The 21,328-nt window shown below is 38.4% G+C and overlaps 2 protein-coding genes across 16 annotated transcripts in view; one reads left to right on the top strand and one right to left on the bottom strand.

The window, feature by feature from the left end:
• LOC110829825 (PFTAIRE-interacting factor 1A) overlaps positions 1-19,198 on the top strand; it is a 51,361-nt gene extending 32,163 nt beyond the window's left edge. For 4 of the 9 annotated variants that reach the window (XM_087344652.1, XM_022063952.2, XM_022063953.2 and 1 more), the window contains 14 exons: positions 5,129-5,236; positions 6,126-6,194; positions 6,587-6,712; positions 8,380-8,584; positions 9,106-9,224; positions 10,070-10,216; positions 10,800-10,967; positions 11,721-12,194; positions 12,879-13,075; positions 13,749-15,072; positions 16,334-16,432; positions 17,214-17,465; positions 17,695-17,784; positions 18,567-19,198. In XM_087344652.1, the coding sequence (XP_087200778.1) occupies positions 5,129-5,236; positions 6,126-6,194; positions 6,587-6,712; positions 8,380-8,584; positions 9,106-9,224; positions 10,070-10,216; positions 10,800-10,967; positions 11,721-12,194; positions 12,879-13,075; positions 13,749-15,072; positions 16,334-16,432; positions 17,214-17,465; positions 17,695-17,784; positions 18,567-18,767 (3,579 nt within the window). In that variant the 3' untranslated portion in view covers positions 18,768-19,198. Of the gene's footprint in view, positions 1-5,128; positions 5,237-6,125; positions 6,195-6,586; positions 6,713-8,379; positions 8,585-9,105; positions 9,225-10,069; positions 10,217-10,799; positions 10,968-11,720; positions 12,195-12,878; positions 13,076-13,748; positions 15,073-16,333; positions 16,433-17,198; positions 17,466-17,694; positions 17,785-18,566 lie in introns of those variants that run through there. The other 5 variants (XM_087344653.1, XM_022063954.2, XM_087344651.1 and 2 more) reach the window with 5 other exon arrangements.
• Positions 1-21,328, bottom strand: part of LOC110829829 (uncharacterized) — a 64,088-nt gene that overhangs the window by 39,822 nt on the left and 2,938 nt on the right. The window contains exon 5 of one of the 7 annotated variants that reach the window (XM_087344689.1): positions 9,822-10,336. The exons of 4 other annotated variants lie outside the window; for them this stretch is intronic. The gene's annotated coding sequence lies outside the window, so the exon portion shown is untranslated. Of the gene's footprint in view, positions 1-9,821; positions 10,337-19,946; positions 20,653-21,328 lie in introns of those variants that run through there. 2 more of the 7 variants (XM_087344690.1, XM_087344688.1) reach the window with 2 other exon arrangements.

Raw genomic sequence — 21,328 nt, 5'->3', positions numbered from 1 at the left:
ATAATGATAGAAACGCTAATATCTGATTGTTACTACAAATATTCAATCAGTAAGTAATGTACTTCATGGAACAGAGTGCTTCTTGAGAAGTTCGAGCCACTTAAACGGGGAAAAAAGAAGAAGAAGATTAGCCACCTTGTATGACATTCAAAGGTTCATTTCCGTGTTCCTATGATCCCGCACATATTTTTCCATCCATTCGTTGTTCTCCCAGCTACTCCGCTCCCTTCAGGTTTTCCGACTAAAATTTTGTATACACTTATTTATCCCAATCCTCCTTCGCTTTGTCGCCGTAATAATGTTAGTTCTGGTCCTCAGTCTGTGCAATTTTCTCTGATCTCCTGTTACTTCCCGGAGTCCTCAAAAACAGTTCGCTCGCAGCAGGACCCAGAGCAATCGGTGAGCCCAAAGATTCGTAACATGACAATGCACAAGCAGGTGTTCCGATTCGACATGCCTGGAATTCAGGATTCCGCAGCCATGTTGCTGGCGATAAAGTTTGTCGGATTCAGACGCCCATAAAAGGAAGGTAGTTACTGATCACACTGCATTGTGCTGTTAGTATGCACCTTGCACATTGTCCCAGTGAACTCTGAATTGAAGACGGCTGTGTGTTACTTTCAGAACGTAATGATGGGCAACTTTCTTCCTTTAATATTCTGTTTATTCGCTGTTTGTAAATACGTCGCATTGCATTAAGCGGTGTTCTCTCTCTTTTTGGAACCGGGGTATAGTTTAACTATAGTATGCGCTACCGAGAAAACATGGATTTTGGAAATTTGACATAACAGGGCAGTTCAACATTGACGATGGCTATCATATACATAAATGTAATCAAGATGACGTCTTCCAGGTTGTATCATACTACAATTAGATTAGACAGCGCTAAATCCAGAATAAATAAATAAACAAATAAACAAATAAATAAATATATATATATATATATACACACACAAACACACATACATATTCGCAGCCGTGAAAATCTCAAATCCTACTTAAAATTATTAGGTACCTACGTACAAGTCAAGAAATTAATAGCAAAGACAGTCCCAAGGGACATACGTTCATGAACATTGATGAATTTTAGCGATTTTGGTAATTTTATCACAACGTTTTAAACTACTTTTGAAAGTGACGTTTTGTTAAACAAATACACAAAATAAGGCTTATTGTAATATTGATTAATCTCTTAGAATCGAAACACGAACTTTGGCATACTTAAGACGACTATCAATAAAAGTCGTTGGACAATGAAGTATGCTGCACTATACAGGGAAACGGAATGAAAGGTATTAAGGACTAGAAGCTGTACACTTCCTGATTAAGAAACTAAACACTATGTTTTAAACTTTCAAGTGCATTCCTAACCAGCCATTGGCTTCTTCCTTTAGAAAAGAACGTCTACACCATGAAATAATCTTGCTGTTCTGCTTAAGACTTCTTTAACATGAAACACTTACCGCAGTACGCAAGCGTGTTGTGGATACAAACGAACTTAACCTCAATACAGCGTCCTGGTAACAACTTTCGTAATGTCGTTGAATGAATACATGTAAATGCTATGCCTACCGATACGTCGACATAATATAAAAGTCTCGTGTAACCTATTTGCCTTTCTTTGCTGTATATCCATGAAGTTCATAAAATTAACACACTTTTTTGCACGGGGCAAAGTCCTTATTAAGAAGCTGATTGTCGCTAACCTAGTCAAGAAACTCAACGATTTTTACGGAGCCCTAAGGTTCATTACAGTGTTCGCAAGATATTATCACTTGAATAAAGCAAAACAACCCCTCTTTTAAAACGTTTTAATTAAATTATCCTCCCATCTCTCTCAAGTTATTCTTCCTGTCCATTTAAATGTTTCATCTCTAGAACTACTCATCGGGGTTTGATTTAAGTTGTTAGCGTAATGGTTAATGACAGGAGTAATTTAATTTTGGTCCATATGTTGTTCCAAACATTGTCTGATTCCGAGGTATATTTAGCAACAAAGAACTATTAATATTAAAACTATCTTTACTCCCAAGGCCAGTCAACTACTAGGTCCGAACCAAAACACCAAAATTGTTTCCCCTGTGTTCGACCACCGTGACAACTTTCGCCATGAACACCTACGTAACCCGAACAAACGCCAACATGGACATTTTTACGTTCATTCATAATTAATTATACATACTTACACTTGTAAGTATGAAGTTTCGTGTATCTTGGGTTCCCCTCCCCATTTTCCCCATAATGTACGAACTTCCTCATCGCAGTTTTGCTTTCGCGATTGTTTTGAAGACGTAACCCCCGCGAACAGCGACGATGTTCCGTAATCACTTCTGATGATAAACTCGCAACTGCAATTAACGCTATTGGGCAACAAGAAAATAGGTTGGCAGCCGGTTCGTGTGGTAAAGTTGCGCACACCCACAGCTTCGGGAACAAAATTTATTTTACGCTTCGTTTTCTCGTTCGTCCTACATGGTTGCACAAAAGTGCACTGACATTCATCAAGGTGCCTTTCGATGGCTCCTTTTACATCTATTTTCGTTCCCTTTCGGTCATTTGTGTCTCTTCGGTCCCACTATACCTTAAAACCAGTAAGACTCACATGGGAACTTCAGGAATGAGTGCACAGCCAGCAAGGCCTGAAATGTTGGGCTGTGCTCCATAAAATAAATCACTTGTCAAAGTATGATAATTCGACTTGCTTGTAGCATAACTGCATGACGACCATGCGAAGACTCTACTTCTCCTGCCGTGTGATGACAATAACTAAAGAAACGTTACCGCTAAATATATCAAACCTGTCTGTACCCACATATTTTGAATGAAATAGTCTGAGTGTTAAAACTGCAAATGGGGCATGGAGAAAACTGCATAATGACGAGCTTAAAAATCTGTACTCCTCCCCCAATATTGTCAGGGTGATTAAGTCGAGAAGAATGAGATGGGCGGGGCATGAAGCGTGCATAGATGGGGCAAGGGGTGTGCACCGGGTGTTGGTTGGGAAGCCTGAAGGGAAGAGACCACTGGGGAGACCTAGACGTAGATGGGAGGATAATGTCAGGCGGGATCTATGGGAGACAGGAGTTGAAGGCGAATGGATTTTGGTAGCCCAGGACAGGGACTGGTGGAGGGCTTTGGTTAATTCGGTGATGAACCTTCGGGTTCGGTAAGCCATCCAGTTAGTTAGTTACTTAGTTAAAACTGTAAATATGGTACTACAGCGAAATTCTGAGAGTACGTACGACAACTTTCGTGAAAGGGAAAATTTAACTAGCAGACATTAGGCACAGAACTAGACCATTGGGTTTTATAGTTATTAAAGAAATGTCAACTTCAACAAATTAAATAAATATAGTAAACTATGTAAAAATATGGACGAAGCAGCACAAACGTTGAGATGGTAAAGCAGGGTTCAGCGATACCTAGCTAATAACACACTTCGTATTTAATTTTTAAATGTATAAAAATACATCTTCTTTTGTAACTCAGGGTTAGCCTGTGAGCCTCTTCCGTCTTTAGTCCACCGTTTTCTAGGACGACCAATGTCTCTACTTACTCGCGGATGAAAATTGAAATTCTTCTCATAATAATTTCTTTTAGCATCCTTTCTAATCGTGTTCTATCCTACTTTCTCTATGTGATTACGTTTTCACTTAACTGCAAATATGTCCAAATCATCTTTAATTTCGTCACATCCCATCCAAGATGCAGCTTATACAAACTTGTAAATAAGCATTTCAATTAAAAATTTCAAGTCATACGTGGGTCACATTGGCTGTAGAACATTATAGTAGTATACTAAACTTCAGTTACAATTTAGTACCATAGTCGAAATGTTTAATGTAAATTAGATCTGTTTATTCGATATGTAATTAATGTTTCGTGTGTGCAATATTAATTTCATTAATTATATTTTAAGTGAAAGCTGACAGGAAGAAGCGAGTTCGGAACATGGTTACATAATTACGGCTATTCTATCATGTGATGTCGGTATGTCTTGTTGCAATAAGGAAATATTCCTGCAGGCAAGACACGTTTATGTATCATATGGCACGTTTTATAAACCGCAAACATTTAACATATGACATATGGTAGTCTGAAGGTGGATTTTTCAACTCCTGGTGATCAGATTAAAGAAAGCCGACCAAATAATGCAACACGAATATCATCCTTCCTTTAAATGCACTTATATCTGAGTACAGAAATATTTGCTTCATAAATGAAGATTGAAAGCAACTATACTTTCTTTTCCAATCACCTAACGTCTTAAAAATACTTACATTTAGAACGTATAGACAACGTTTCAGTACACCATCACTTTATACACCAGCAAATATGGATGTGAAACTTGATCTTTCACCATGAGGAAAATCATCTAGAGTGAATGTACAGTGCGTTCACTGATAAAGTTAAACGCAACTGTCACTTCCTGGCTGCCGGCAGAAACTGCTAGAGAGGAGGTGAGTTTATTTCATTTTTTTATGGAGTCATACTTGACTCGTACCGAGAAAATCTTGTAGCTCTTGGCGGTGAATCACGCAGTTCAAATTTATCAGTGGATGGATTGTATTTGAGAGCAGGGAGCTGGGGAGAAAATCTGAGGTGATGCAACAGCAGAGCGATGGAAATTAAATAATGATGAGTTTCATAATTACACCAAATATTGTTAAGGTGATCAAACTGAAGAGGATGGAGACGATACGTGTAAAGCGCCTGGGGGAGATGAAAAATACATACAGAATTTTAGACGAAGCATCTGAAAGGAAGAGATTATTTCAAAATCCAAGGCGTACACCCAGATGGGAGGGCAGTACCATGAATATTTTGGAAAAAGCATGTGTGAGGGTGCAGACTGAACTCAATTCGCTTATGATGATATACAGAAGGTATCGGAAACCTGAGGATCGTGGGTTGACATGATAAAACTTAGTGGGAACTACAGGCTATGCACCAGAAATTATCCATTTTGTATTTATGGGTCTTACACGATTATCAGTGTAAAGGGGGATTATTGCCTTGAACATTAACACAACGGTCGTTGAATTGGTGGTACGGAGTGAATTCTTAAATATTATTTAGACGAGTGTGGTTGACTTCGGTTTCAAAGGGTCAAACTTTCTTATTGCAGGTCGAAGAGGGTGACGGCCCATTACACACAGATCATCAGCTGGAGACCCTTCGCAATGATATTGAAGAGAGGGACAAAATCATTGATAAACTGCAGCAGGCGGCAAGGGTAAGCAAACAAACGCAAAGTTTACAAATGCACACTTTGAGATTCTGCACTATTCACTGATTATTTATCTTCACAACATATTAAAAATGAAAGAGTTGTCTGTACTTAATTAAATATCAAGGCATGGATAAGTATAGGGGGATGGAGGTATAGCTCCACACACTCTTAATATCGACACTAGATGGACATGAGTGGCCAGCTTCAAGTTCCGACCATGTTTCTTCCGGGGACAAACCCTTCAGTCTATTGAACCGGGGGCGCCATCAGCACCAATACTGGTCTGAAGGCGACGGCGAGCAGAAAACCTTAACCCTGTCGGAAATCAAACCCTAGTCGCCGGTTCGTAACCATTCATGACTGGGCTGTCCCAATTTATGACCACAGGACAGGGTAGCGGCTGAGCCAAGAATCTGTCTGGACGTTTGCTGACAGTATATGAAACTATAGGGATATTAAACTGCATATGATCATTATATTACATAGGTAAAGCTCTTCAACAGTAGGAATATTTAATTGCACATATGCATAAAATGTCTTCCCTTGAATTCTGTTAAATGTACACAATATCGAAGGATTTTAAATAATAATAAAACAAACATTTAACTGAAAAAAAGGAAAGTAATTTGACCTACTCATATGTAGGCTAACTTATTTAACTTTGCAAAAACAGATTTTCAGCTGTAATGAATAAACTTAAGAGGTCGATGAGCTGTATAAAAACTTCAAGGAGGAAGTGCGGAATATACATATATAAAAAATCCAAGTCCCTTTGTACAATTCCTTCAATATTTTTTGATACTTCATTTCATGGGACCACTAATGATCGAAGCCTGCATACCATAAAAGTATTTTTTGGATTAATATAATACTGAAATTCTTTTTCTTTCAGGAGAAAAACAGAAGACTGGATCAGCTAACGAATAGACACAGAAAGGAACAGGCAAGGCAGTTTTACAGGGTGAGATACACTTCCGTTTTTACCGACAATTCCTGTACAGGCGACTCGTTATATGCGATTTTAGTCATCCGCGGTTGTCATGATGAGCGTCAATATCCTATCCGCGGCCAAGGCAGAAGCTCCCGCGCAGGACGACTGAGTTGTGAGCGCAATTTCACTGACTCGCCCCACAATTCTGATTCCAGGGACTACAAATTAAGACCTCTGTTGGTGTGTCACTCAGAAAATTCACCAGAATCTTATATGTTTACCGTTTTACGCGTTATCGTTATAGGCGGTGATTAGCAGAAACGCAACCCTCCCGCGTATAACGACAGTCGCCTGTAATGACGAGCCCGTTACACGTTCAACGTGTAAAGAATAAAAAATACGAGTTAATATTTTTGATGCAGCAGTTCATGGAACTGGAGCCCGTGGCTGAACTGGAGGAGGACTCCAGTGCTGAAGAAGACTCCCTCACGTCATCGGGTTCTCCCGTACCCTCGCCGAAGCCTTATCCTGGTGACATGTGGGCAGAAGTGAGTTTGCCTTCAGCAGTAACAATATGCTTTATGACTGCGCGCGCGAGAGAGAGAGAGCGCTGAGCATGTTCTCAGAGATGACGCTAGATGGCCGAACGTTCTGTTCACAATTGCAGCTATCGTTACGCAGTAGGGGTAAAGAAAAGAAGCAATGGTATAAGGGATGAAGATTCGAAACAAGCCATTCCCCGTCAGAGTTCAACGTGCCTTTCCACTAGTACTCGACTCGTACGATATGAGTACCAGGGCTGTGGAGTCTGTAAAAATGTACCGACTCCGACCTCGATATAAAATCTTAAGAACAATTTCTATACTGTGTGAGCCGCTGGCGGCCTCACGCTTAGGGAGATTCAACGACGATTTGAGCCACATGGTGTGGGAATAATGCTTTGTAACTTTGGCTCCGGTACCTTAAGAATACAAACTGTCTGGAATAACCATTAGACGTATATTTAAATGTAGGCTATAAGTCTAAAAAGTAGGCTGCAGATTCACGCGCTATTTATTAAATCTCTTACGGTGCCATTTACCATTTAATAGGTTTACTCTTATTAATACATATTGAGCTTTTATGAAGGAGTCTACGATTTTGGTACCGACTCCACAGCCCTGATAAGTACTATGGTTCGGAAACAGCGATTCACTAACTCCCAGAGACTGCCAAGGAGTAAAAGGATTACTGTGAAAGATCAATTAGGAACAACGTGGGCAGGAATGGTCAAGGCAGATTTCGAAGTAACGTTCAGTATTTGCAGGGAGATAGAAAAATACTTCGAAAAGCCAGGAACTAAGCCAAAACTGAAACTGAGGGCTTCTCAGAGTGCTTTATCAACCTGCTTAGTTATAAACACAGACTAAGTATACTGACCACCCCTGACATCTCAAGTGCTGATTCTGCCTTCTGTTCTGTAGACACCAGGTCTGAACCTCAGTAGTGGCATCTCTTAGTTTTCCTCAGTACATCCAATATAATACACAGACAAGGATGTAAAACAGACCACTATTACCTTTTGCCAAACATTTTCAATTTTTGTTTCATAAACATTCATTCAATGGCAAAAACCTCTGTGGTTGATGAAAATGTACAGTAAATCCCTCTTCATGGAAACCCTCTTCTGATGATATGAGATCACTTAGATGGCCATAGCATAGAAGGAGGATAATATTAAAACAAATCTTACACAGGTGTGAACTGGATTCATCTGGCTTAAAATATGGCCCTGTGATGGGCTCTTGTGAACACAACTGAACATTTATGTTTCATAAAAGGTCAGGATATCAAATGCCAAACAAATCTACACTGGAATGGGTCATTTCATCTGTCAGATATCTCATGTTAAATAATAATCTACCATGCATACTATCATTAATGCTTGTGATTAGCACTTATGACACAGACATGCATAAATGAGTCAGCTTATTCTCATCTCTATATTATTTCACAAAAATGCTGTAGTATGAAGCTGTACAGCTGATGATGGAGGCAGTATGACCTCTGAAACGTTGATTAACATCGACCAGACTACACAGCGCAACAACCCAGAAGACAGGAATCTTCATACTCACCGCTGTGAAAACCTCAAATCTTACATAGATTTTAAAATGTTTGCAGTTTTATCTACATGCATCCTTATATTAGTGTAACATGAGTTTTACAATTTCAGCTGACTGACAAACAGTATCACGATACACTGTATTCATGCCTGCTTAAGGAGCACCTGGAGCTCCAACGTGAGTACCAGTTCTTGCAGACTCGACTCAAGAGAGAACTCGCAGAGCCAAACAGAATTCGTTTGAGACTGGAGCATGAATTGGCTGCATCTAGAACTCGTGTTCGGAAGCTCAAGAGAATGCTTGCCGAAAAGGAAGGTACTCAGTTCTTACTTTACCCATATCTTCCTCCAGAATTCTTCCAAAATGTGGGCATATTGACATCCCATATTGTGTCAAAGTATCTGGAAGAAGAGGTATCTATCGTAGTGCAGGGTCGACACATAAACATTTCTGGTGAATTCAATTTCTGTTCTATTCACTGATAATTATGTAACTTTTTTCCAGAATGTATTCTTTGTGTATTGTTAATGAAACAGTTGTTCAAAAACCGTTCCAAATAAGAGTTTGAGGTTTTCACATGAATGTCTTCAGATTACGATTGTTTGGATTCCTGTGCCGTGTAGTATTGCGAGTATATATCAGTGCTTCGGAGAAATATGCTACCATTTTCAGGGTTGAAGTGTTATTATTTCCATAAAATATCTGGAAGAACATAAAGTAAATGGAGCATACATTTCCATTTCAATTCTCTATAATGCACATTAAAACTGTGAAAATATCATATTAAAGAAAAGTGCACATGGAAGGTTCTTGCAGAATTGTGTATTATTTTCCAGGGGGAGAGGCTGTACTGACAGAGAGAATAGCAGAGCTTGAAGCAGAAGCACACGACTTACACGAACAGAATGAACTCCTGGAATTCCGCATCCTTGAACTGGAGGAATGTCAAGAGAATGTAAGCCACATATTCAACTATAACAGTAGCTATAAGATGCTAACTCATTATATGCAATAGAACTTTTATTTAGAAGATAATAGTTCATCACAGTCAATAAATTCTCCATCTCTTATACAACCTGACGGTTCATTGCCATATTCACAGCAGCCTGCCACAGGACTGCATTCCAAGCCATAGGGATCCAGATCACAAACAACATATTTAAGATCAATTTTAAAATTATTCTCACATTAATGCCTAAATCTCCCAAGTGGTAACTTACATACATGTTACACCACCACTCATCATTTACTTCTGCTCTAAACGTATAGTGTACAAAATTAAGAACGATTCCCATTATTTGACACTTAAAAAATTCACAAAAGTCCATTAGAAAGTCTAAATATGGCTCTCATATTGGGTTTAAAAATGTGTTATCATCAAGAAAAACTGTGGATTACAGCCTAAGCTCTAGAGTTTTTAAATATGCTTTAATATTTATCACAAAATTTAAAAGAATTGGCTTCCTGTCTTCAACAAATGTATGAGGTCTGGTTGAATCTTGGTTAGCAAACAGCCTGTCCTGATGTACTTTCTAGAAGGCAAAAGCCGAGATAGTATAACTCCCTTTTTTATTTCCATTTCAGCTACAGAAATCGACATTTCATCTCATTCAATGCCAAGTAATCCTTGCAGTTAATACATCATTCTTAAACACACAAAAAACTAACTAACATTACTTCAATTTTATTTCATAGTACGAGTGAAGATACTTTATGATCTTGCTTGTTTATTATAGCACTTTCAAGTCATGTGATTATTCTTGAATCTAATAAATTGTAATGGTGCTGTGGCTGTTGCAGTCATCCGTAAGAAGTCATGGTCCAGACATGCGGGACGTGTGGACCGACACAGAAAATGATGATGTCAGTGACTCTGGCATCCAGTCCCTCCCATCCAGTGAAGACACCAGCAGTGACACTGACATCAGCATTCATGATGTTAAAACGGTGAGATCCAAGAGCCACCATGCCCAAACCCCTCCCAGAGAAACTCTCAGACTCAAAACTCTCTGCATGAACCAGAGTATTTAGGATCCTGTTAGTCGCTCAGCTAGTCAAGAAATTCAACTGAACATGAAACAGGTTATCATGGTTAATGAATATAAATATTAATAATGTCAAATTAATTTTATAAAATTTATGAGTCTTGTGTGCTTGTTCAGTATTTTCAGAACTTTAAAATATATCCCACTACTGAGATATGAGGTTATCATGGCAGTGATTACACAGTATGTTTCTCTGAAGTGTTGGTATCTACCTGCAAGTCCACATGGCATCACAACCCAGAACGACACCAATAATAATACAATTACTTCCATCTCAGGAGTTAACCCATTTGCCAAGTTTATATTGTTGATGGAGCAATTAAGGAAGTACAAAATGAGATGGCCTCCGGTGATACGAAGTTTCTTACTCAAAGTTACCAGAACATGTCCGATACAAATGGAAATAACAGCGTCAAAAGAAACTATTAAAAATGGTCTGGTAAAAGTGTCATTATGTAGGCCTGAAGGAACTGTTTGTAATGCAGGAAGTACGGAAGGAGGAACTAAAGGGCTGCCTACTTGAGATTGCCAACTCATCCTCCAGCATTGCAGATAGGTGTTGTCTGCAGCAAGTGTTGGCACTGCTGGAGAAGTATGAGATGTGCCTGGAAGAAGGGTCATCCAATGTGGCCATGCAGGACAGACCAAAGGGGGTAATCAAACATTATTGTATGTCAACTATACACCAAATATCACACTTCATGGATTTCCTAAGTCTCACCAAACAATTCCTGCCCAGTTCTTATTTACAACTTATTAACTGCCCATCTCATTTGATGCTACATAACTTACACAGGTAGAAACAGGTTATTAAGTAACCTAAGATACAACACACACAAATTCATTATGTTGTCATGAAACAAACTAACTCAATGTAGATGTCTGTATCACTCTGCCAGAATTCCGAACTGCATTCTAACAGAATCCTGCATCTTGTGTAACTGTCCAAATACATGGAGAAATGTCCTCCTTGAGAAGCTGACAGTGAGCCGGCCAATAAATTCCCAGTTTTATGGAACTAAGAAGTTCATTACCATGTTCACAAGAGCTTACTAAATGTCCCTATCTTGAGCCAGATTAATTCAGTCCACACCCTCATAACAAGATTCATTTTGACATTATCCTCCCACCCCAAATGTTTCAGTACTTACAAGTTTTCAGTCTCAATTTGTATTAATTTTTCATAGCTCCCATGCATATTACATGCCCAGCCCATCTCATCCACCTTAATTTCATCACCCTAATAATATATGGCAATGAATACAAATTGTGAAACTCGTCAGTATATGCCTTCATAAAACAAAGATGTGCCAGGTGGGAGTTTTGCTACTGAACAGCAACCAATAGCTACCTGGTTGTAAATTAACCTCCACGTTTCTTTTCAATTGAAAGTTCTTTGTTCACAGGGCAGAGCATTACAAAATCTGTCAGAGTCCATGGGCATCAATGATTCTTCAAAATTCACCAGTCGAATAATAGCTACAGTTCTCCCCTTCACCGATCATAGTGTTGATACAAACAAAGATATCAATGATGGAGAGAGAAATGAGATAAAGAAGCAACTTAAGAATGCTGAATGTTTGCAAGAGAGTGGAATCTTCGAAGAGGCTGAATATAACTGTCAGGGAACTCAGACAGACAGCGTTATTGCAGAACCTTTGATTGAAGAGTTCAAATCACCATTTGAGACTGGAGTTGTGGGAGACCTGTGTGCAGAGATCCAGAAGCTGAACGAATTCCGGGAGCGTGTGGAAGAGGCTAGCAACTGTTGTGGTAATAAGAGACTGCTCCGTGTGGGTGAAGTTCAGGGAGACCAACTGCCACCTGACACAAAAGAGCTGGAGTATTGTCGGGAACGACTACAACTACTGGAGGACAAGGTATGCCAAATTTGTATTTACACAAATAAAAACTTAAAAGCTAAACTCAAACAGGCATGTCATTTTTTTTTATACAGATCTATTATCACGGTTTAAAATACCTTCTCTTTCCAAAAAAGGATATGAGTTTCTTGATGAGTTGAGCAAATGTCAGATTCTCAAGGATGGGAGCTGGTAAGTGGTTTGTCATTAGTCATGCTTCTATCAGTTTTCACAAATATAACCTGTTCCATGTCCTATTTGGAAAGGGGTGGAAATGTCACTAATTTTCCTCAGGTAAAATTAAGTTTGGATGGAGTAGACTAAATCAGCCATAATGGCCTTGAGTGGCAATCCAGTGACAACAGAAACAAATTCCAATTTAGTCCAATTAGCTTGACTCAGATTCGCTCATTTCTCAGCTGGAATAGTTCCTTTAAATATACAACAATAATCTCTCACATGACTTCTGATTCACCATTCACTATTGTCCTGTAATAGCTCATAGGGCCTACAAAACCTGCAGATACAGCATAATGAAATAGTCAATCTAACTGAAACTTTAGAGTAATACGATCAGTTCTTTTTGTGCAAAAGACACTTTGAAGGATGGACAGACAGACATTTAAGGTCCATGTGTATGAGAGCAGTGTTTCGACAAGGTGATGGAAAGCTAAAACTAAAGACATTGTATGCTTTGTGTAGGTTCGTGTGTATGAAAGTAGTGGGGAAACACAGGCTCGCCTTCTTGCAGAGCGCCTGCAGAAGGAAGTTTGTCTCTCTGCTCAAGTAAAGGAACTCTCCACTAAAGTTCAACACCTCATAATGGAGAACAAGCGCCTAGAGGAAGAGAAGTGTGAGTTGGAGGAGGCCGAGAATGATGCACGGCTTAAGTGCCAGAAGTAAGGAATACCTCATTTCATGTACTACTAGTTACAGAAATCCTTCAGTTTACATTGTTAACACAAACAATTATCAGCTGATGAAAATAACTATTCCACATATTCAAAATAATGTGAGGATCTGCAAGCTGACCACCTTTCTCACCTAATGCCAAGTCAGTTAAAAATTTTCAACCCTTATTAAATTAATTTATGCCTTAGTATAGGCCTCTAATATTTCTGTAATGTGTTTCAAGGTCATTGATTTTGTCTTCAGATATTCCATTTCTCTGCTCCAGGAAGTTATGCTAGTTTCATGTCTGACATTGTTATAACTATCTACCTGTCCACAATTCCAACTTTCTCTGCCATCAGACTTGTTTACTGTGTTTGGGAAAATTTGCAGCATTTTGCACCTAACATATAAATTCCATTAGCATGTTAAATAACAAGCTCCATTTTATAACACTCGATGTCTCTGCACATCACATTGCTGTGCCTTACTTGAAACACATCAAATGAATTACAGAAATTATACTACTCAGATAGGTCCTGGACTTCTGTATGGGTATACTGCTCAAAAATAATGTATTTAGATTCTCAACTGGTGATGGTATCACAGCTTTTTAAATATGACAATGGGTTAAATTTCTGACAAATATGCAGGATTACTAATGCTCATTGTGTGCCGCAGGTTGGAAGTGAAGCTTGTTGCTCTGAACAAGAAGAAGTGTGACCTGCAGGAACAGCTGCAAGAAGAGCACAGAACCATAAACCATCTGAGGAACAAACTAACTGAGAGTGAACAGAAAATGCACGAATCCAAGAGTCAGGTGAACTACCTAGAAGTCATGTTGAACAAGTATGAACAAAGAAACTATGACCTGGAAGAGCATGAGGTGGACCTGAAGCATCGCTTGCAGATGCTTGAGAATTCAATGCCTTTACTTCTTATATGGAATATGTGGAAACTCATGCAAGTCACAGGAATTTCCTGCACTGACACCAATGCAGCAGTGACCAATGCTCTTGTGAAGGTTAAGGGTAGGAACCACCTTGGTGATAGACACAGAGACAGATCAAACAGTTCACTCAAGCTCTCAGTTGGAGAGTGTCCTCCTTGCCTAGACACACCAGAATCCTCCACACTTCAAGATAATGAACAGGAACAACAAAGAATCCTGATTGAAAAAAACAAAGAAGAAAAAATGTGGTGGGTGACTGAAGAACAGCTACAGTCTAGGCTTCAAGTCCTAGAAACACAGGCAGGATCTCTGAATGCAGCTATACACTGTTACAAAGAATCTGAAGAAAAATACAAGAAAAGAATTACAGAACTGGAGAATGAGCTTCATGCCATGAAGAGTGGATTGCAGGTCCCAGGTATCAATACTGCATCTGAATTGGCACCTAAGACGAAGATTGAGATCCAAATAAGCCAGAATCAATTGTCTAAGTGCCGGTCTGTATGTTGTGAGGAAATCGAGTGCATGAAGAAGCTGCAAGAACTAGTACAATCTGAAAATGACATGAAGGAACATATCAATCAGCTGGAGAAGGCCTACATGGAGACGCTACAGCAGGCAGACAAAATGTGGTCTGAGATGGAAAATTCGTTCAAGAGACGCATTTCTGATGCCGAACACAACGAGGCTGTGATGACTGAGAAGGTTAGAAAGTTAGAAGAGAGCGAGACAAAACTCCGACAGGCATTCCAGCACAATGAGGAGAATGAGATGCTGATGGAAAAAATCCAGAACATGGAGAAATGTGAGAAGAGGTCTGCAGAAAGAATTCACATCCTTGAAGCAGAAAAGCATCAACTTACTGAAGAAATAAATCACCTCCGTGAGGCACTCCAGTCTATGCAGATGGAACTGAACAAAACAAAAGAAATGGTAGCTGGACCACTGAAGGAAGAGCTCCTGAAGGAACGCAAGTTGTCTAGAAGCCTACACGATGAGATAAGCACAATGGAAAAAGAGTCACATGATAGATCAAATGCTCAACAGACACAGGTGGGTTCACATTGCAATGTATGTGTTTGCATCATTGAAGCTAAAGAAGCATATACATGTTGCACTTCAAGAACAGGGAAATTGACACAGCATGATTTCTTATATACTCTTTGTTATACACTGCACACACTTTAAATGAATGTGTGTGAATCAAGTTCGTAAATTGGTGAAGAGATGACAAAAGAAAGTATCTCACAAGCATGACATAACTGGTGTAGAGCTCTCTAGTACAGTAGCTACCAAATCCTTAATCACCACACAATTTCACTTTATTTTCATGTATATCATTTAAGTCAGGTGGTTCCCAAAAAGTATGAATGCTTTCAATTTTGAGATAGAGAAGACTTTCTGAAGTTCTGTACAGTAACTAGGAACAGCTATGTACAATGCCTTCTGAGGACAACTGAGATGGGTTGGTCCTTATGCTTGAGACTAATTGGCTTAGATTAAGGTACTCCCACAGGCATGTTATTGAGCAACCTGATATAGTATGAGTCACTGTTCCAAGTAGAAATCTATTTATCAATACCTTGCCTGTTCTGTAATCTTTTAAATTCTTAAAATATGCTTTGCAAAATTTTAATAAAATCTGGCAATAAACAGAGATCCCAAATAATGATATGTAATTTAAATTATACAATACTTTGATTTGAAAACTGTGTAACAAAACCTAGATGAAATGCAAGAATAATTTTAGAATAATTGTCCAGAAGTAGGTTGTGAGGGTGTAATTGGTTTGGCATGTTTCAGGATAAAATCTAATGGCAGGCTTTTGTTATAATGATTATGAACTTTTAAGCTCTACAATAATAAGAGATTCCTTCCTCAGTTGCCACTTATGGAACAGTTTCCATTGAGTTACTTTCTCATTTAGGTAGGTAGGTTGTTAATTAACAAGTTACCCAGCCAATTAGGTAATTAAGCAATACAGTTTTGAGCTAGTCATCCAGTCAGCTGTTTAGTTAGACGGTCAGTAAGTCACTTTATTAGACATCCAAACAAGTAGTCAGTCATCCAGAAATTCAGTTAGTAATTCAATAAGCTAGTCAGTTAAGCAGCTTTTGACACAGCCAATCAGTGAGATATTCAGTAAGTTAGTCACAAGCAAGCCAGTCCATCGGAGAGCTAGTTGGTCAATAGTTTAGTCTGCAAGTTATTCAGTTTATTAAATGTATCTTACTGTGGGGTCCTGCACCAGTTTGGTGCACAAATTCAGTTGCATAAGATAATTCATACATGTACATAAATGTATTTAATTCAGATAAATTGCCTGAAAGTACAACTGAGCAAGACATCCCGAGATCTGGTAGACTTGGAGTGTACCAATGGTGAGCTGAAGGAAGAAGTGGAGACGTTAGAGGTCAGTCATTCAAGTAGCTTTTATCAAATTATTGCAAGCTACACATACTGTATATTGCATATCACAGCATTAACAACTTGCCTTACATTCCGGACACTGAGGCTAATCAATTTGAAAGTTGTTTAATGACTCTACATCAATAGTGGTGATTACTTATTGTCAACCCAGCCATTATGATAGTAAATGCAAGTTTAAAATGTTTTGTGTTGAAAATGTAGGCAGAAGTCATGACGAATAACAATGCTAAAGCAAATGTTAAGATGCTCAGCTGTGTGAGTTTGACACTTTTTTAAACATATAAAATTCTGTGTTACAGTAATTTTTGTTTTCTACCCTTCTAAGTGACAAATGATAATAGCACCCATTTCAATTTTTATAACAATATTATAAACTCTAATCACCTTTCATTATTTTGTCATGATATTCTGATGAATTTGTACCAGTGTTACATTTGTTATGAACCCTTGCACAGTAACTGAACAGTAATGCTGACATGAACTAATCAACATTACTTACCTTCATAAGATATCAGTGACTGTCAGCATGTAGTCTGTAAACGTTCCTGTGTTCTCTTAATTTTAGGGCAAATTCAACAAAGTCCCACTATTATGTCCAATACAGTTCATTCCTGATTAATAATTCATCCAGTGCTATTATTATTATCTTTGGTTACAACTCTACTGTATCTAAGATAATGAAGTATAAAATGATGATTTTTGTTCTGCTTGTTACCTTCATACACAAAAAAGCTGAATGTGCTTCATAGTGATCTATATTTCAGGCTAAAGTATCAGAACTGAAGGGCATTATTGAACAACAAAAGCAGAATGAAGAAAAGTTAATCATACAAATGTCTCAAACAATCCTAAACAAAGAACAAGAACTGGAGGAAACAAGGCGGGAAATGAGATTCTCGTTAACTCCTAACGCCCAGAAGGAACTGAATGATGTGGATAACTGTGTCCTGCAGAACAACGGAGTGGATGCAGTGAAGAAAGAAGAAATCCTTACACCAGCAGAGATGGTACAAAATGTAAGAATTGATTCTGCATTCATTTTCATCCCAACAAGCTTGTGTTTCCAAGATATTCAAACTGATGACTGTATTATCTCTCAAAGGCAAATACAATTTTCAACAAACATATGCATATAATTTAAAATTCAATATTCATTAATCATCCTATTATCTGACACTACATAAGTCTGGGCTAATGACAGCACTGTTAATTAAAACAAATAAAATAAACTGAATAATTTTACAGATGCCTACTCTAACACCAGAAGAGGCCCATCACGAAGCAGTACAACCACAAGACAGCCTTTCACCTGAAACAGAGTATTCTTCAAAACAGGTAGTGCATATCAGACATTTTAATTGGTGAGTGGAAAAGGGGAATATCTTCATCTGTTTACAGTATTAATAGGAGACAGGCAAGCTACATCTTTTGAGAGAGAGGGAGAACAACTGAAATATTATTGAAATTTGGGCTTAAAGTACTTGCTGAGCGGAATAAGGAAGTTACTCCTAGAGTAGTTTCTTTTTGTATACAGCAAAGCTTTAGGTACATCTCAGATATAAGACAAAATTATTCAAAATCTTGCAATACTAAAACTCACTGGTTAACAGCAAACTTTCTTGTTATTTATAACTCTGTTCAGTGGGAAAGCCTATAATGTAATTCTGTATTTCATGAAAGAGGAAATGTTAAGTATTGGATCATTGATGAGGTTGTCAAATAAAATCCAGTACTACTTTGAAAAATATATTAAACAATATATATATATAATTTGTTGTGTATGTAAGTACAGTGAACAAAGACATATAACTTTTCCAAAAGATATAAACCCTACTCACATTTACAAATGATGTATGAATATTGAACTTGTAGAAGACACAAACACATCTCCAATGATGGTTGTAGGACATACCTCTTCAAAGACTATTTATTATCAAAGTTAAAAATGTATGCAGTTTTACATCCATTCCTCCATACATCTGAATGGAGTAATGCTTAAGAACAGTGGCAACTTTGTTTCATGCATGTTTTCACACAGTACAACCTATGATGTACTAGTACACCATACATTCCAGATGGTGAGAGGGAGGGTGCTTGAATACTTGTCTCTGTTTCAGATCTTTGTCAATGGTTCTTTGGCACACAGGGTTTGCAGTCCATCCCTCAACAAGGCTATTTTGCAGCGCCCAGACTTCAGCTACAAGGTTGAGATCACAATGTATGTGCTTACTCCCCAAGGACATTGTTCTGAGCCAGCCTCTATCATCTTTCAGGAACCCGAAAACAAGAATGATATCAGGAACATGAAGTACGACTGACAGCCCCTGGATTTCACCACAAGCACGAGATGTTTCTGACAAATCTAGTCCACTACAAATAATTCCATTTTATCGACTATTAAAACATAACAAGTGTAGATGTCCACGTTTTCTACATACATTTCAACGAATGTGTCAGCTTTCGATCCTACATTAGATATGTGTGATGACTAAAACACAAACTAGAACACATCAATATGCTCTGTGCACATGTGTGTGTATGTGAGATACAACATTAAATATAAATTTCTAAACATATCAGTTAGTTCTAATGTCAGATACCGTCAGCAGTTATATTTCAGAGTTCAGCTGTATATCATTGCCTGGTAAGACCAGTAACTTAACACTTTTGTGCCACATTATTTTTATATTAATTATAATTAGATTTTTATAATAAAGTTACAGTTTAACCAAAAACTGTATTAGTGTCATTGTCTGTCTCCTTTTCTCACCACCTTAATTTGGGAAATGCTTGCTACTACTCACTTTTCCCATCTAAAACAAACTATAATTTTACATGCTTCTTTTATATCAGAGTGAATCTTCGTCTCTGACACTAATAATAAGGGAAGGACATGGACTGAGGATGTCTGAAAACAGGATAGCCTAATATTTGGAACCAAGTACAAGAGACACTGTAGCGATGACAGATGAACCACACAAAAATGTCCATCTTCAAAAGCCAGAATGATAAATCTTTTAAACTACACATAAAATAAATTCTCCATGGTTCTATTCTTCAACAAATGCCACATTCTAACCTTCAACTCTCAGGACAATATTCCTCATAGACATTTTTCAGTTTGAAATTTCAGGTTCTGACAGGGACAAGTAGAAAGGCAGTTGTCTTCTGGGTTGCTGCAACGTGTAATCTGGTAGATCATCAGGCAGATTCCTACTCACCACCCTGATGGAGGCAGCAAGCACCTCTTAATCGTCAGAACTCATACCAGACTACAAGTTGCAACATCCCAGAAGACAGCTATCTTCATTTTTTTCACTGTGATCCTCTCCTCCCATTTCTTCCAGGTTTGCTTTATCCTGAGATGGTACAGAGTGACTGGCAGATAAACAAGTCTGTATAAACTGTGATGTTATGGAGCTTTGAAGGAAATGATAAAGTGGTTATGTATGGTGATTTGGAAGGAGAGGGGAGCCAATTCAAGCAGTGGCCTTCAATACACAATACAAAGATTTCACTTTTAATCTGCAATATGCCAAATATGAATTCTACAACACATGAGAAATGTGGCATATCAAATAGCTGTACAATCTGCATAGACATAAACGTTTCATATCATACGAAACAGAAGAATATAAAGTATAACTTACAAAAATGCAGACAGCAACAGCATATAGATACAACACATACTATTTTAATTAAGTACCTATGCCATGAAATAATATTTTTGTAGAATATTTGAAGAAATAAGAAAGTGAAAAAGTGATGTACGAGGCGCGTCCACAAAGTAAGTTTCCCACTCGTCCCACAGCTAGCAAACCTTATAATGCGCGAAGCGACTGTGCGTACGTGATAGAGCAATGACGTAGCATGGCGCATGCACTAACGGCACTTCCCGCGTTCTCACAGTAGCATCGTTGCAGCTGTTGAAGATGGAGGTTCTTATTCCAGCTCCCGCCGACTGTGAAGTGCGGTCAGTGATAACACTAGGCCGCACACAGCTCGACGGACAGCAAGTCTCCTGCAGGAGTTCAGCTGGGAGGTGTTTAATCATTCACCCTACAGCCCGGACCTCGCTCCCAGTGATTTCCATCTTTTCCTACACCTCAAGAAATTCCTGTCCGGTCAGCGTCAGCGTTTTGAGAATGACAGAGAGGCGGAGATGGTTGTCACACAGTGGTTCCAATCCCAGGCGGCAGACTTCTACGACACAGGTATTCAAAAGTTGGTCCCACGGAATGACAAATGTCTCAATTCCGGTGGCGAATGTGTTGAAAAATAGCTGGACACTTGCTGTATCTGTTGCAATAAATATTTCCATGAAATTGTGTTTTGTTTCTGTAAACGGCCCCAGGGAAACTTACTTTGTGGACGAGCCTCGTATATATCTTTAAGTCATGAAATTACAGAACTTCATGTATACAAGAGTTCTGCTTTAACGCAATTTTTACTTTGTTATAATTGCCAAATAAATACTTGGATGTCATTTTGTGGTCTCATTTAAAGCGCATACAGTGCAAAAACAAAATGTTACTCTTGTCTAATAAGTATTTAAATCTTGAGAAGGTTAGATTCATAGCAGCAAGATCCCCATCAGGATACCAGATTAAATGCGGGCATTTAGTAAACTAATAGGTTTTAAGCATGATGCATAATTACATCATAGCAAAGTATTCTGCAAGCAGATCACAGTCATTCAGCCAATAAATTCCTGTTATGAAACCAAATGGTTCACAACAGCCTGCCACTGGACCCTATTCTAAGCCAGTTACTCCAGTTCACATCATCGTAATCTATTTATTCCACATCCTTAATAAATTATTCTGTCACATCCAGATCTCCCAAATTCTTATGTAACATCCTTACTGTTTGTTGAAAA

This window comes from Zootermopsis nevadensis, unplaced genomic scaffold (assembly GCF_977971745.1).
Source record: "Zootermopsis nevadensis isolate Lab colony 2312 unplaced genomic scaffold, Znev_1.0 Znev_ptg000008l, whole genome shotgun sequence".
NCBI lineage: Eukaryota > Metazoa > Arthropoda > Insecta > Blattodea > Termopsidae > Zootermopsis > Zootermopsis nevadensis.
The sequence above is the reverse complement of the archived record's forward strand: the minus strand, read 5'-3'. Positions and strand labels throughout refer to the sequence as shown.